At 42.6% G+C, this 12602-nt stretch overlaps 1 protein-coding gene across 2 annotated transcripts in view; it reads left to right on the plus strand.

The window, feature by feature from the left end:
- The window catches only part of CHN1 (chimerin 1), a 96115-nt gene that overhangs the window by 10916 nt on the left and 72597 nt on the right, over positions 1-12602 (plus strand). For both annotated transcript variants that reach the window (XM_048061498.2, XM_066999784.1), the window contains exons 2-3: positions 8632-8670; positions 11428-11483. In XM_048061498.2, coding sequence (XP_047917455.1) covers positions 8632-8670; positions 11428-11483 — 95 coding nt within the window. The remainder of the gene's footprint in view (positions 1-8631; positions 8671-11427; positions 11484-12602) is intronic.

Here is a 12602-nt window from a genome sequence, read left to right on the forward strand (position 1 = left end):
TATTTTTGTGAATGCCTCTAGGCTGTGATTATAGAAGTTGTCACTGGCTGGAAGTTAGAGTAAAACTGATGTGCCGTTGCTGGTGCTATTAATGTTTGGAAGAACTAAAACAAGTGATGGGAAATGAGCTTGGTCTCTGTGCAGGAACGTTTTTAAAATGGGACAAAGGAGGATTTGTGGAAACAAAGAATATGAAAGGAAAAGTAGAAGGGCAAATATTTTCTCCTACATTATGACTCGCTCTGCTAGGAATGAAAACTGGGTAAGAGTGATAGCTTTGACAGGTATTGGTGCTCATTTCCAAGCAAACTTACCTGACCGTGATCAAAACAGTGTCTATAATGAAAACCAGCCTGGATTTACAGTAGGGAAGCTTGACTACAGTGTTTGAGTTTGTTACCAGGCATTAATCGAAACTGCTCTGAGACTCTACTGTCCTAATGTAGAAGTTATTTGAACGAAGCATCTGTCAAATCTAAAAGATGTGATTCATCCGAGAGAGGCTATTCTTTCAATTTCGAACTTGCAAAATTTGTTTGCAGAAGACCTTTCACGTACCCCTAGGGAATTACAGGGAACTGCCCCACTCATTTTTCCAGTGCCTTGGGGCTGCAGACAATGCATTCAGCTTTACTTCAGTGGGTTAAATAAATAATTGACAGGTGTTTTTTCTCTGAAATGGAGAAATTAAAGAGGCAAATTTGATTTTGATAGCATTACCAATTAGGAGATGTCTGCCATGTAAGCCAGACATTTCAGGATACCTATGGGTCTGTAGAGCTATCATCAACCTTATGGTGATACAGATCGGAGGGTCAGGGACAACTGGTGGTCAGGCACCCCTGTCAGCACCCACAGCCATGTTAGGTAGTTGTTCCCATTGTATGGCTTTTTAAAAAAAATTACTATTATTGAGAAGAGAAGATGGTGTTTCCAGAAATGCTGTAAATTCCCTGTAGCCTGTTGTCTGAAGGCAGAAGAGAGACTACTGTAAATTGAAATCAAAATTAAATTCTGTGTTTGTTAAATGTCCACAAGGTGGCACTTGGCATCTTTTTACCTCTCTGAAGCCTGTTTTTTTATGCTTACAGCAACGCTGAGAAATAATTTTAGAGGTTTTGGAACTTTTCTTAAACAGTCATCTAACCGTGCTTTCATGGGAAGTGTATTTTTCCCCCATTAAACTTCAGTCAAGAAAAGGAAAGCAGCAACTGCATACTTTGCTTGTTATTGCAGACATGAAAATTCCAGCTGTTAAAAACATCTAAGTAAAATTTATTTTTTTTTTGTTATTTTTCTTTCTTTTTGGTTGTTATATGTCATTCTTATAGTCAGATGTGACTGTGTTTGTCTGGCAAAAAGGAGGAAGAACAAGTACTTGCTTCCCTTGCTTCAGTTTAGTGAAGATCTAGAAACAGATCAGCTGCAGCCTGTTGTAATCACACAGCAGATGAATTCATTTAACAGCAGCAGTGCCCATGATAGGCAAAATATTACTCATTAAAGTTTTCCCATTATTCATAAAGAGGCAGTAATAGGAGACCTGATAATAAAATGCACTGAACTCTAGCTGTGTTCAGTGGATGTCTCGTTCAACCCCATTAGAAGCATTTCCACTGAATTTATCATCTTCAGAAGAGACACCAGGATGGTAGTGTGATTCCCCACCCCCCCACCATCAAGGCTGATGCAATTTTCAGAGCATAGCCTTCTTTTAGCCCCTTCATTTTTGTTGAGAGTGCTTAATTAGTAAAGCAATCACTTGGTCGCATTAGAGAAATGGAAGTAGCCCTTGTGGCTTCCTTGGGTATTGCTCACACTCACTTTGTCATAATCATTTTTGCTCTAGTAAAAATTAGAAACCTACTTACACTTGTTTGGAGTGGTATGAGCAAAAACACGTGAGGACAAAAGGGCAGAGGAAGATAATTGTTTTGTTGCATTAAAACATTCCCAGGGCACAGCCTGTGTGACTTGGTGCCATGCTGCAGCCAAAGGGATGCTTTATTTTGAGTTCCAGTTTTCACTTGTTTGTAACTTTCCCTCAAATTGTTTTGTACTGTTACGCTCCTCCCAGACGGGAATGCCTTTGGGAACTATGGAGAAAATGCATTCAGCTGTTTCCGTTCTCTTGCTTATGTAACTCAAGCACAGTTTAACAGCCCAGACCTGCCCACGTGCGTGGGGTTTGATGGGCTGGGGATCAAGGCAAAGGCTTTGCAGATAGCAAGTTGTTGCCAGTGCCCCTGCTTGCTGCCCTGCGGCCTGGGGCACGTGCCGGCAAGCGGAGGCCTGGAACTGCTTTGCTGTGGCCAACTCGGCTGCCCAGGCCTTCGTCCCGTGGGAGGAGAGCTGTGTGAGACAGGAGCAGCTCCTCCTCGGACGGGGCATGCAGGCTGAAGCCCACCTCCCCGCCATGGGGTGTTGTGCTGCCTGGCCTCCTAGGCGTGTTGGAAGGGAGAAAAACGATGGTGGTTTATGTAGGAGCTTTTGCGCTGCGGCTCCTTTCAGCACGTCACAGTGCCTTGCCTGGGGAAGAGCAAGACGTGTCTGCAAGTTTTCTAAGCTTTTCTTTTTTTCTTAGTTCAAAAGAATTAGTCTGCCAAGAATAACATCAAAATAGCTTCAAAGAGTCAGTAACAGTCTAGAAGTGTCAGTCATCGTGGCTGAGTGTCAAACAGCGTATTGGATATTCTGGAGAGATGAGAAGATGCCAGGAATAGCCTCGGCCCTGCAGTGATCTTCCTGTCCCCTTGGCAAATCCTCTGATGCCCTGCTGCAGTAGTCATGAAACCCATTGTGTTTGCCAGGTGGGTACAGGTCATCTGTACCCCAAGGTCCTTGTTCTTGTGTCTGCTTTTAGGAACTAACAGAGCAGCATTTCTCTTAGATTAACATTTTTTTTTATTGAGTCACTTTTAAGCCCCAAATAAAATGAGAGCATTTCTTGTAACATGATAACATAGTAGTTTTGAAGAGACAGGGAACCTACCAAAAAGTTGCTTGAGGTCTCTTAAAAGGCATGAGGAGCCACATGCTGAAGAAGTCTCTGTCCGTAGGAGAACACTTGGCGCGAGGCACGAGGCCTGACCACGGGCTGCAGCAGCTGCCCCCGAAGCCTTTGGCTGCGGCTGGCTCCTCGCACCACAGCTCTGCCCTTGGTTACACCAGGCGGCTGCGGGTAGCAGGGGGGTAGTGGAGGGATGGGGTCCTTGGGGAAAAAGCTGCGGGTCCCTAGGTCTCACCTGGCAGTGACGAAGGACCCATGGTGTGCTCCCTCCGTACCGCAGTGTGCACACGAGGACTTGTGCAAAACGCTCTCTGTGCTGGCGCAGCCAGAGACCTGCGTCTCCTATCTACCCTGAAACGGTGGTGTTGTAGTCCATCTGTTTTACTACTGCTGCCTCGGGCGGTGGCTGCATTCATCCTTTAATTACCTTGATGCTGTTTGAGTTGTGTTTTGGTTGGAGCGCATAAAAGCCCTAAATGCTGGGGCCTGTTTGGCTGACGCTTGAAACATTTTGCGATGGCTTGAGTTTAGTTTCTGAAATGCTGTTGGCACTTGCTCTCTGAAAACAGAGATGAAATGACATTTTCTGTTCAACTTTGATGTTTTTGTGGCTCCAGAATCTCACCAGCAATATAAATTATAGCTTTGTTTCTGTAAGTCAAGTGCTCTTATGTGAGCCCTTTGGGCATATGGAAGGTGCTAATAAGCAACATTTTTAGTCTGAGGAGGGATTTTCTAGAAGTTGTTTTTTGGGCACAAGAAGGAGTCTGTTGTATGGGTCAGCAAATGGCCATGGCTGCTTGTCATCCATCTCTCCGGGAGTTCAAATTTGATGCATGCTGCTGCCAAATAAAGCAAGATACAGCATCTAAAAACACATGCTAATACTTACTAGGCCATAGCATACAGAAGAAGGTTTTATACTTTCTTGCATCTTTTCCTATTTATGACTTATGCTATTCTTTGGTCCTATAGCTGTTCAGAAAACTTGAAATTAGATTTACTTCTCCTGATCGTGCTGAGGTTTGGTCCCCATAGCTAAGGATCGGCCTCTTCCACAAGGTTTTTGAGGGAGGCCTCACCAGTGTTTGACAGGGATATTGCTGAATACAACCCAGGTTTGGGTCAAGAGCTGCTGTGCCAGCAGAGAGCTGGTTGTTTCCTTCCAGACAGCATTAAACTAATTTCCAGCATGATGTTACAAATCACCATGCTGCAGGGAATGACATACGGTAAAAGAAAACCAAAATCAAGTTCCCTGTAGCAAACCTCACAGTAAGCCCTTGACTGCTTTATGGGGTTACCATGCATGGTTACGCTGCTGCTGCTCTGCCCTAGAGCTGGCTGGTCTGCAGTGGGGAGACAGCAAGAACCATTTCAAGCAGAGGTAAACACTTTTATTCTTTCTATAAAAGGAATACACAGAGACAAGCAGTCTAAACAGTTTGAGGCAATAGTAACAGTTTTCATTTCTACAGTTAAAACGTGCACTCGGAAAGTACTAAAGTCGTCCAGATTTATATAATGGATAAAATGGCAGTGGGTAAGAAAGAGGAAAATAATGAAGGGAAATGCTACGTTGTAATGCCACAATTAGTCAAATCTATGTTTATGGAAAAATCAGAGATGCTTTCATGGCACTGGTGTCTGTATATGAACTTCTCCTAAGTTGCTGCATGTTTTTCTATTGGCAGAAACACTTTTCTGGTGCAAGCACGGGTTTCTGACAGTCATCCTGTGCTTTTCACTTCTGGATTGCAGGTGTTTCATGCACAAGTTTGGGTAGTTTCCTTTTTCTTTCATTAGTGAGTGTGCTTCAAGGAGGGTAGGCCGGGCCCAGACAGCAATACTCCTGTTCCACCGAGACGTTTCTGCCTGCGAAGGGTCTGCTGCCTGGGCTGCTCTGGCTTCTTCTGCCTTTCTTCTCTCTGCCTGAGTTCAGGCAAATTTCAGGGAAGCCTTGAGTAGAGGGGAGGCGAGTCGCTGAGCAGGTAGAGCGGGCTGGCTGGGTGAGTCGTAGCAGGGCAGCAGAAATAGTCAGCGATCTCTGCTGTCTTTCTCCACTGGAGAGAGAGTGGGGGGCCGGCAACCCATGCGCTGAGAGGCAGAGACAGACAGCACGACACTAGGGTGCACAGGGGATGCAGGTCCTTGCCTGAACCAGAGGCACCGCAGCGAGCTCTCAGGACTCACCAGCTCTTACAGGTCTGCAGCGAGGTGCTGGCTTTGCAGAGTAGTATGATTTTGCTGTTGGCTCGAGAGTAAAAATCAATCTACAGGGTAAAGGGCTGTGCATTTATTTTCACATATCTTGCAGCATTACTTCCCTGTACCCTTTTACCTTGCCTATTGCTTTAGGATTTAAAGTGCTTTATCAATTTAACATATTCTTACTCTTTTCTTTACATATACATATATATTTATTCTCTGATGGTCTTCTGATGAACTTAAAAGTACAGGTTTGGGGCAGGCAGCTGTTTCTTTCCTGATCTGTTCTAGGCTGGAAAATTATTAAAGATCAGTATGGATTCAGGGTAGAGAATTTGAACAAGTCCTATGATATAAAACTAAAATCTTACACCCTTCAAATCAAAGCAAAGTTCTGAAGAATTCAAGAGCTGTCGTTGCTTGGGATAGTGGGAAATTATCAAACATTTTCATTTTTAAAGTTTGGGGAGACTGTTCAGCTCCAGCACCTGCCAGCTCAAGTTTGAAACTGCTGTTTCTGTACACAGACAGTGTGCCTGATCTGAAAATGTCCTCGCTGGTGAGAGTGGCCCTCGTGCTGGCAGAAGTCTCACCGATGCTGGTAGGATCGCATCTGGGCAGAGCTGGCAGCATCGGTTTATGCATTTATGTCTTCCGCAGTGCTCCAGACTGTGGGAGAAGAGCAGCTTTAAGTTGAATTGCATCTCGCTTAAGGCAGAAAACACAGTTAAGATAAAACACTATGCACATCTGAAAGAAAATTATTCAATTTTATCATGGAAGCATTTAGCAGAGCTGAGATACCGTGCTGATGGGAGCTGTATAAAAATCTGAGAAGCGTCAGTGTGGAGTTTATTGTGTTAATTAGGAGGTGGTGCAGCGTTAGTGAGAAAATGTATTTTGGGTTTAGCATCTTTGTGTTTTTTAATCATGCCTTAAAGTGCTTTTCGGGTACTTTGGACACCTCATTGGAGATGCTGTACACAGAAGCCTGTACTGTCTGAAAATCATAATAATGCATTTCCAAATGCTGATGACTTGGTAGACGGGACCATATCAATTAGTACTTAAAAACAGGTAGTTAACAGACCAATCCAATGCCTATACTCGTTTTATTTTATCCTTGTGTAGCAGAGTGATTCGGGTACTAGAAACATCCTTGCTCAGAAAGGAGCGCTGCAGCCCCTTCCTTCACCATTGTTACTGCACCCTGTACTTGCTGCTACAGTGTTTGTATCAGATAACGTTTTTTTTAAATCACAATAGAAATGACCTTTTGTATTTTCATTAGCTCATATGGGATGGCCTGGGGGTATTCTAACACTGGTAAGGCAGTAAAGCTTACAGACAGATTTTCTAACAAAATACTTGTGCACAGCTGCATAACATAAATCATTCCTTCCAATTTCTGAATGTTACATGTTAGTTATATGAAAGTTACTGCTGTTCTTGTCTGACTTTAACAAGGTTTGGTTTTTGGTTTTTGTTTGGCACAAATATTGTTGCTTTTCAGTTTTATTATCGTGCTGCCTTTAGCCGTAACAATTATATGGCTTGAGTGCAAGCAAATATGGGTTAGACTGCCAAGATATTTGTATTTTCATAGCAGTCAGCTCATACTTTACAAATACGGTGCATGTTGTCCTTCACTTAAGTTATTTATTTGTAAATCCAACTGGTGCCTACGTTGCCAAAAATAAGCCACAGCAAAAGGGAATTCAGTTGGTGGGGTAAGAATCCTCTTCTGGGACTAAACCCATTACTTTTACTTTCAAGTTTTGCCATTTTTCCTTGTGGCACTACAGTGCGAAGGGATTACATTGCAATGCTTCTGAAATGAATCTACTTGCAGCGCTTTAATTAAAAATATGCAAGTAGGAGTGAGTAACCACTGCTGCATCTGTCGCTGCTGATTTTCTGCCACTGAGCTAGCGTAGTGTGGGCAGCTGAAGATCTCTGTGTGTGCCAGGTCCCCAGGACACGGTGGCACATCTGCAGGGCCTTCCAAAGGTCAAAAAATAATGTTCTGGGCAGTGGCAGTTTGACCGAGTGCCGCCTTAATGCTAAAGTAATAGTGAATTGTATTTATAAACCCCGCTAACGCCGAGGCAGTCCGCAAGGACTGCACCTTCTCCATTCACCACTGAAATAATAGGGTAAAAAGTCAAGCAAAATGCTAGCTCGGACAGGTTAGCGAGCGTGCTGGGGTGGGCCTGGGGAGGGTCTGTGCCAATTAAACTGGAAAATATCTCCTTCCGCTGAGCTCTGGTTTAGAGAGATTTGGACATGACTGTAGGTGGGAGAAACGGGCTAAGACAAGAGCTTGAGGAGGGCAGATTGCTTTACCCTGAGGGGTGGCAGAGCAAAAGCCTTTCCCAGCTTCAGGCTGGGTTTTGGAGGCGTTAGGGACTCTGGAATGGAGATGTGTCACAGGCTGAAATTAAGGAACAGGTCCCCAGATTGCTAGACATTTATATAACCTCACAGCAAAAAGTACAAATCGGGGCTGTGTGGAGGCAGCAGACGGTTGCAGAGAAAGCTCAGAACTGAAGACCTCGGTGAGAAGATTTCCTACAGCCAGGCTGGCTGCCTGGCTGCCCGGCCGCTGCCGCTCTGGGCTTTTTCATTTTCATACAGCGAGAGCTGAGTAACTCCATTCACTTCAGGGCAGGTAACAGAAAAGCTCAGCACCCTGCAGGAAGCCTCAGTACCCTGCAGAATCAGGCCTGACGCTGGTCGAAGTAAAATAGTGGATCAGAGATGGAGTTGGTGACAGAGCCCTGAGCAAATATGTCAGATCGCTTTGTCAGCAACTCATAAGGGACACAGAAAACACTGTTGGCTCTTTATTGTTTATTTTTTTAGTATTAAAATTATGGATTAGAAATACACTGTTACTTTTAATACCCACTGACCACTTCCAAGCAGTGTGTGTATTCAGCGTGAAAAACTCCCTCCTTTTTTGCAAAACATTGCATAGTATTTCCATGCTTGTTTTTTTTTTTTTTTAGGGGTTGTTAATTGCTATCCAGAATAGGAAAAAGCTAACGGCAGGAGTGAGTTGGATGAAGACTGATTTATTAGAGTATAAATTGAGATTAAAAAATCTTTCTAATGTAACTTAAAAAGGAATTGAAAATATGTACATAATAAAATAATATGCATTACTTGCCTCCTCCAATCATTTGGCTTCACATTTTGCAAATGGTTTTCTAAGAAAATACGTTTTCATGTATTCTGTTTAAGTAAGGAGGGGGAACTTTTAATAGGTTGCTCTGTACTTCATTATTAAAAACGGTTATAGAATTTAGGTGCAGTATTTATCTTAATAAATCTGCAGGGGCTTTCTGGAGGGTTGTTTCTGTCTTAAAACGTTTCTAACACAACACTGAAAATTGACATTTTTCTTTCAGATACTGATGAATACAGACCACCGGTTTGGAAATCTTACTGTAAGTATCTCAAGGGTTTTTTTCTTTTTCCTTCTTTAAGTCAGAGCTGAAAAAGTTTCAGTGTGGTGCTTTAAAAAAAAAAAAGACTCATATTTCTTTTCACTAGACTGTGATTTTACCAGCATCAGAAGTGAAAGCGTTCATTACCATTAGAGAGAGATGCAGCTGTTTATCCTCAAGGCTAACAAATGCAGATTATTCGATGGGGCAGGTTCCCTGCACCTCACTGACACGAGGGATGGTGCTCCTGCGTGGGGCTGGCTGGCACTGGTGGGGCTGCCTAGGCTGGGGCTTGCACAAACGCCGTTCTTGCCTTAAGGTTACACTGGTAAGCTTTTAGGGCTCCTCTGTGTTAGTAACTTGCATCAGTAGAGTTGAGACTGGAACTGGTTAGGAAAACTCAAAAGAAATCATTTTTCCTCAGAACTTGCTGATGCAGTAAAATGAGAGCATTTGTGTGGCCCAGAGTGACCGTGAAACCAAAATTATGTTTTCTGAAGGCCTGATGAGAAAGACCTGGTTTCCTACCAACTGTCATATAACAGAGATGGCTGGGGCCTGAGTCTCTGAATCTAGTGGCAGAGCCTGTTTGTGCCTTTTGAGTCACTGTGTGTAGCACCAGTAGCTTGTCGTATGCCACGTCAGCCGCCTAATAGTAAAGAATGTGACTTGAGCAAGCTTTTTTCTTGCAGTGGATGGCTAAAAGATAAAATTGAGACACTTTGCTGCCTGGCATTAAACGTCATTAGTCACAACTGCAATACGTTTTTGTGCTTGTTACCGAGTTCTGTGTGTTTTGCTTTTGGATATGAATCCCAGTTCTGTACCTCGCGTGAACTCGGGGAATGCTGCCTGTTTGGGCAGTTCGTTCCATGCCACGATCAGGAATAGGGGCGACCGGTCTTTGTTAATCCCAGAACTTCATGGGTAGCTTGCCAGGAGCTGAAGGCTCGGGTGCATGCAGTGTGTGTGCACCCACTCTCCTGCACCACCGTGGTTCACCACGGCGAGCCTTTCCTCTAGTTCAGAATTAAGCCTGCGGTCATGGGGTTTGCTTGTATTTCTGTCTCCTGACTGCTCAGGAGGAATGGCTTGCTTGACTTCCCTGGTGATAAGTGCAGCGAAGGAACTGGTGTTGAACAAATTGAAGTGCACACATCAATTAGAGGAGGAGGAATAGGCATCCTGTTTTGTCACTTAACTGTTCTACCTGCTGTGCTTCTGACTGGAAGAGGACAAAAGGTACTGTCTTCTGAGAAGAGGAATTTCCTTCCAGAAAATCTTTTCGACCTTGCTTGAAGTAAGGTGGGAAACAATTCTCAACTTCTGGCCAATTTCTGCAGAACATGCTGATTGTGATTCTTCAGTGCTCTTCTGTGAAACTCAGAGAGATCCATTTTCGCTTTGTGATTTTTTTTCATTTGAACTTGACTCTACAGTTCTCAGAATTGGATATGGACAAGGGCCAGCGCCATCAAATAGGGCTTTTACAATGGAAGCTAAAGGATCTGTGCGCTAGGCAAATAAATGGTCATGCTATGCTTGAAATGAAGATTGCTATTTTATATGTGTATGCTGTTTTTCATCACTTGCAAAAATCATTTTTGTAATACCAATAGAGAATGGTCAGGATTGATTTTAGTAACATCAGGAAAAAACATTGGCTTTTTTATTTGGAACAAAGGGAGTAAATTTTTCCAGTCGATCTTGTGATTGCCATATCATTGGGCATTTTGCCATTTTTTCCATTCTCATGTAATTTAGCACATAAATAATGTATTTCTCAGTGGGGAAGACTCATCATCAAATGAGAAGTGTAATGAAGTCAGATCTTATTGGGTAAGTTAATGTGTGGTTTTATTACCTGAAGAAGGTGACAGCACACATTGTTAGACCTTGGTGTTAGTACTAATGTTTGAAAGATAATTTAATTTTAAAAGATTACAGTTCCAAATGCCCATTTTATTTGTTCTAGAGTACTGTTCAGTTACTAATTTGGTGGTGTTGTTAGCCTTGTTTTGAAGGTGACTTGCCAAACCAAACTCTTTTTGTTTTAGGAGTTGGAAGTCACTCCATCTGCTTACTAAACAAGAAAGTCCATACATTAATACCATTAAATTTACAGCTAGCTCCTGTGAATTATAGTGGTTTAATAAGGCTTATATTAAAAAAAAAAAAAAAAAAAAGTTGGAAGATAGTAGTAAGTTTAGGTTGTAATTTGGAACTTAACTGCTACTAGACTCCTGATGTTGTTAGATCTGTAAATGCAAAGGTCTGTTTGTTGTTGTTGTTGTTCAGAAAGGTCATCACTGAGTAGTGAGAAAAGCAGAGGGTTTGATTGTGCAAAGTTCTGAATGACTCCTGTAAGCTCTCATATTTCAGGTCACCAAGTGTGCCCAGCATAGTAGGATGGGACTCCGTCTGCTTACTGAAAAAAAAACTGCTAGCTGCCTGATTTGACATATTATAAATTTTAATTTGCATTTATCCTAATTCCTTTTCCGATCTGCTTGATGGAAGCTTGGCCAGAGACTCCCTAGTACTTGAGCAATTAATTGTAAAAATAATCAATGATCCTGATTTGGCTAGGAACATTCTCTTTTCTGACATCTTGTAAGTAATTTTTGATATATGTACATTCGCATTTAAATCTCACAGCAAGTCGTCTTTTTTTTAAACAGAAAAATTTAATGTTAAAATGGCTAATTGATGTAGTGATTCTGTATTAATCAAAATTTAACTTCTGTCTTCTCTCAGTGTATCAGTTGCAACAGGAAGCTCCCCATCCTAGAAGAATTACCTGCACTTGCGAGGTAGGTATTATGAAACATTTTGTTTTATAGAGTCCAGTAATTCCAAGTCTCTTCTCAGTGTTGTGCAACCCCAACAGTGCTTCCACGGCAGGTATGGCGCTGTGATCAGAGTAAGTAGCCTTGGGGGTCAGTGGTGCCTGGAAAGGCACTTCATCTAAAAATAGAATTAAAATACATTTTGAGTTTGTTGTATATACCTGAGAATCATTTGCTGTTTTTTCACTTATTCCTACATAAACGGAAACATGCCTCTTCTCTCCTTTTGGGGACAGAAATTCCCAGAAGCAAGAGCAGAGCTGTAGAGGGGGGACACGCACCTGTTGTTACGCACATTGCTGCTAGATGCCTGCAATAAATCAGCAGGCAGAAGACTGAAACCTCTTCTCATTCTGTTACTTGAGTCTTAGTACTTACAACTCATTAATTCTAGTAGCTAAGCTATGCCGAGCCACAGCTTTTAAGGACCCGCACAGAAACAATGGGACCCTGTTGAGATGCAGTGATACAAATCACTGAGTTTTGTAAAAACAAGATAGACGCTCACGGGGCCAGGTGCTGAGGCAGACCCTGAATGGCCAGGTGCCTTGCTCGTTGTTGCAGCAGACCCACACCTCTTTGGGGCTGTGATGCTGGCGGGTGCCATCAGTACCGAACACCCCTGCCAGCAAGTGTCTGTTTAGAACTGTATCTCTCATGCAGCTTCAGTTAGGAACCTGGGAAACATTAATTTCGGTTACAAAAATGCCAAAACGTTAGGCTCAACATGTCAAACAGTGTTACGAAACACAACTGCGTAACCACTGGAAGTTATTACATCGCTGCAATAAAACCTGAGCATTTTTATCATGTGCCAAGAGAAAGGGAATTAATCCTTGAAATATGTTAGTCATTTTGACGTAGTATTAAATATAGAGGGACATAGCACTGTCGGGAACACTAATAGCTTACAGTTCAGATCAGAAAGAGGATTACTATACACAATTAAACAGGCATTTCGCTGTCATCTTTTTAAATGCCCAATTGTGATTCTACAAAGTAGTCTGTCAATTTTTAAGATAAGAGGCAGAGATTTAACAGAAATGAAATTTTTCATTTAGAGGAAGCACTCTTGTCTTCTGT

This window comes from Anser cygnoides, chromosome 6 (genome assembly GCF_040182565.1).
Source record: "Anser cygnoides isolate HZ-2024a breed goose chromosome 6, Taihu_goose_T2T_genome, whole genome shotgun sequence".
NCBI classification, from domain to species: domain Eukaryota; kingdom Metazoa; phylum Chordata; class Aves; order Anseriformes; family Anatidae; genus Anser; species Anser cygnoides.